The 4,154-nt window shown below is 52.8% G+C and overlaps 1 protein-coding gene across 1 annotated transcript; it reads left to right on the top strand.

The window, feature by feature from the left end:
- Positions 1-325: 325 nt before the first annotated feature.
- On the top strand, positions 326-3,702 carry H310_09141 (hypothetical protein; the record flags this gene model as incomplete). The annotated part of the gene is made up of 5 exons (XM_008875128.1): positions 326-777; positions 954-1,433; positions 2,191-2,260; positions 2,316-2,739; positions 3,485-3,702. 5 exons carry the CDS (start codon positions 326-328, stop codon positions 3,700-3,702), a joined length of 1,644 nt encoding a protein of 547 aa, XP_008873350.1.
- Positions 3,703-4,154: the final 452 nt, after the last annotated feature.

Below are 4,154 nucleotides of genomic sequence, written 5' to 3'. Positions count from 1 at the left end.
TGCTAGGTACTTAGAAGCTCGGCGTGCAGACGATGTAGCTGTGGACGACTCGGCCTCCAAGACAGACCCGGTGAAGGAAGTCAAGAAGGCTGGCAAGAAGGATCTTACCAAGCCCAAGGCAAAGGCTTTGAAGTGGCCGGACAAGCCGCCGACGGACGGCAGTTACTGGGCCGTGGTGGTGGACGGGGGCTTGGACGAGCCCGTGCCCGCGTTATTGGACTCAGGTTGCGACTCTGGTACCATTGTGTCGCTGGGTTTAGCCAATGGGTTGACTAAGACATCGTCGTTGGATCGGCAGGTGTCGGATCTAGACACGCCACAGGTCATGGAAGGCTTCGGCAGCGTCCCTCTGACGCTTTTCCAGCACGCAGTGTTGCCTGAGTTAGCTTTGCTTGTGGGTCACACGACTGTAGCACTTAAATCCGTCAGTTCGTGGGTGGACCACACGGATTTGACGCCGTCTATCACGATTGGACGGCCAGTGATGAAGATCTTGGTGTATTCGACTGAATGTCTCCTCCACAGTGCGGCGGAAACCCCAACAAACTTCGATTTGAGCGAGCTCTCTGTCTTAGACAACGATACATCGGCCATTTGTTGCGCTCTGAAGGCAAGGAAGGCTCAGCTCGATGCTGAAGGTGATATGGATGCCGACAGTGATGACGATGACTGCATGGGGCAGTCGGTCAGTGGCGTATTGAGAGCCAACGTGGTCGAGGCAATCGCCAATGGCTTGTCTAGAAAGGGTGGCGCACGTTTGGTCACGATTTTGGACAGGTATGAAGATGTTTTCCGCTTGGAGTTCAAGATGGATCCTCCAATTGCGGTGGAACCGCTGGAAGTGCGGTTTAAGGTAGATGCAGTGCCGACAACCTGCAAGGCAAGACGTTATTCGCCTTTGCAGACAGAATTTCTGCGTGCTCGTCTTAGTGCAATAGTCGATGCTGGTCTAGCTCGACGCACAAATCGCTCGCGACGGTGTTTACTGCCTCGGATTGTTGCCAAAAAGGATGGCTCTACGCGTATGACCGTGGACACACGCGGCCCCAATTCGCAAACCGTACTGATGCACTGGTCTATGCCATTCTCGAAGTTGTGATGGCTCGTTTGGCCGGGACGAAGTGTTTCATTGCCCTGGATTGGTTCAAGGGCTATTGGCAGCTCGCTATGGAGGCCTCCAGTCGAGAGGCATACACAATCATGGGGTTTGACGAAATGGTGGAGTCCAATCGTGTGTTGATGGGACAGCCTGGCGCCGTGGCGTTCTGCCAGTCGGTTGCACAGACGATCTATGGAGATCGTTATGGCAAAGGGATCGAGGCGTGGCTCGGTGATGTGTTAGGTAGTGTAGCAGCGGAGCCTGAGCTCCCAGACCTCTTGGAGTGGCTCCTGCAGCGGGCGCAGACGTTTGGCCTCAAATTCAACCCATTAAAGTGCGAGTTTTACGCGTAAAATGTGGTGTGGTGCGGCATGAGGATCTCTGCCGTTGGTATCTCACATGACCCGCTCCGTTTAGCGGGGTTGATTGAGCTACAGCCGCCCAAGACAGCGCAGCAACTTCAACAGTTTGTCTGTGCGTTGAATTGGATGCGGCAGTCTATTCCGAACTTTACAGCTTTGGTGGACCCTTTGGTCAAGCTGTTAGACGGCGTCTGCAAACTGGCAGACACTCGGAAGACGACGAAGTTGGAGCGCTACGAGTAGGTAGCGTATGCATGGGGTGAGGCCCATACTCACGCCTTTGACGCGTGCAAAGACGCGCTCAAGAGTATGGTGAAGCTAGCGCACCCGGATGCGGCGAAGCTGTTCTGTTTGTACACAGATGCTAGTCAGAGTCATTGGGGAAAAATATTGACAAAAGTCTCCAAGGATCAAGTGGATCTCCCGGTGGGTGTACAAGATCATCAACCGTTAGCGTTTCTCAGTGGAACTTTCAAGGGTGCCAGTGCACGGTGGTCGACCGTGGAGAAGGTGGCGTACGCAATTGTGCAAGCATGCAAGTGTCTCGATTATCTTCTCCACCGACCAGGTGGATTCGTGATCTACACAGACCGCAAGGATCACAGCCTCGATATTTGGCCGACAAGCTGGCTAGATGGGCCATGACGTTGTCCGGTTACAACTACGAGATTCGCCATGTAAACGGCGATGACAATGTCTGGCGTGACGTGTTGTCACGTTGGGCAATAGGCAGAGCACAGCTGATGCGGCTGTTTGGTGTGAAGACGAGGCCCAGAACGGATCTCGTGTGAAGCGGTTGGTAAAGCTTCCATCGCCTGGATACGTTCGAGTGGCCGACGCTTGAATCCATAAAGGTGGTGCAACAAGAATGGCCGCGAGAGCTGGCCAAGATGAAAGAGAAGTTGGTCTTTGAAGACGACGTTGGTCGTGTCGACGGCAAGATCTGGATTCCGACTGGAGCCTTAGATCTGCAGCTCTCACTGTTGGTGATCTCACACGCGGACACGATGGGTCATCGGGGTGGCCATGCGACAGCAAGAGCCCTAAGTGACATTTTTGTGTGGCGTGGGCTCGAACAAGACTGCAAGACGTTTGTAGCAAACTGTCTGCAGAGTCTCAGTGTCGGAGGCGAAGAAGTGCCGAGACCTGTCGGCAAAACTTTGCATGCGGTGGAGCCCAACCAGCTCATTCACTGCGATTTTATGGCCTTAGAAGGCGGCTACGTTCACGGCATTGTGGACGATGCATCAACATTCTGTCAGTTGACGTGGCACGATGGTTGCAAGGCCTTTGATACGGTCGATGGCATGCAAATGTGGTGTGCAACTTTCGGCATCGTGCCGAAATGGATGTCAGACCAAGGACCTCATTACAAGAATGAAGTGGTTCGTGAGCTCAGTCGCTTGTATGGTGCAGCGCACAATTTCTCACCTGCATACTGTCCCTGGTTCAACGGAACAGTAAAAGTCATGATGCGAAGCATCCGAAAGACAATGAAGACTATGTTGACAGAGTTACAGCTCAAGCCGGAAGATGCAAGGAACTTGCTTCCACTTGTACAGCATGCACTGAACCATACTCCTTGTGAAAGGAATGGTGGGCTGGCACCAGTTACTGCGATGACACAACTACCTTCGAGCAACGCTTTGAATGCGTTCAAGCGTAATGGAACTGTGCAGGAAGTGAGCGAGGGGACGCACAAGTTGTGGCGTTCTACAATTTGGAAAGAGCTCGCGGCGACTCGCGATCAATCACATCATCAGATGGCGACAACTAGTCGCAACAAACGTGGCATGAGCGGCAGCGTCGGAACAAGAAATCGGTGGTGCGTCGTATGCATTTTGACATTGGAGATTACGTGCTGGTTGGCAAAATCTCCTGGGGACACGGGTCCAAGTTGGCGATTTCGTGGCTCGGTCCAAAGAGGATCATACCCATGCATTCAGATTGGGTTTTGTTGTTGACGACGTGCGGGATGGCAAGATCTCGCAGCATCATGCTCGTCGGATGAAGCATTACGCAGCCAAGGACGCCACAATCACGCAAGACCTGCTTGACCACATTACGTACGTGGATGGTGGTCATGAGATCGAGGCACTGGTCGACTGCAAGTTCGATCGGAATTTGAAGCAGTGGATGCTTCTAGTAAAATGGCGAGGTCTCGACGAGCTCGAAAAGACTTGGGAGCCTGTGACGTCTTCGTTGGAGACGTGCCTTATGCTGTGCGCACTACGTTGCTGAGTGTGCTGCAGGGTCGAAAAACGTGCAGCGGATGGCCGATGTACACGGCTTGGTTGCCAGCCCAGGGTAGCGTTGGGCTTGGAGGGTTTTGATGCGGTGACATCGACCGCTGCCCTCTGTATTTGCATAAGGAGTCGGAATGATGGTCCGACCTGAATATCTGCATACTGTACGCGCTACATGAATAGACCCACCCTCTCTTCATGGGTCGTCCTTGACCCTGGTCATTTCTATCGTTACTCTGTTGATTATAAAGGATCGATATGACAGTACGAGCATGTCAGAATACAATATGGGCGAAGCAAATGCAATACATATTTAGATTGCTCAGGTGTGTGGTATGGCCTTGCGCCAGTACAATAGACCCACTGCGCTACACAATGCAAAAACATGGCTAACGCACTACATTAGGGTGCTAATACTCTGTCTTGCCACCCTTGGCTTCCAACACA

The sequence above is a fragment of the Aphanomyces invadans genome (genome assembly GCF_000520115.1).
Source record: "Aphanomyces invadans strain NJM9701 unplaced genomic scaffold supercont1.20, whole genome shotgun sequence".
Lineage (NCBI taxonomy): Eukaryota > Oomycota > Saprolegniomycetes > Saprolegniales > Verrucalvaceae > Aphanomyces > Aphanomyces invadans.
Note: the sequence above shows the minus strand (reverse complement) of the source record. Positions and strands in the feature narration are given on the sequence as shown.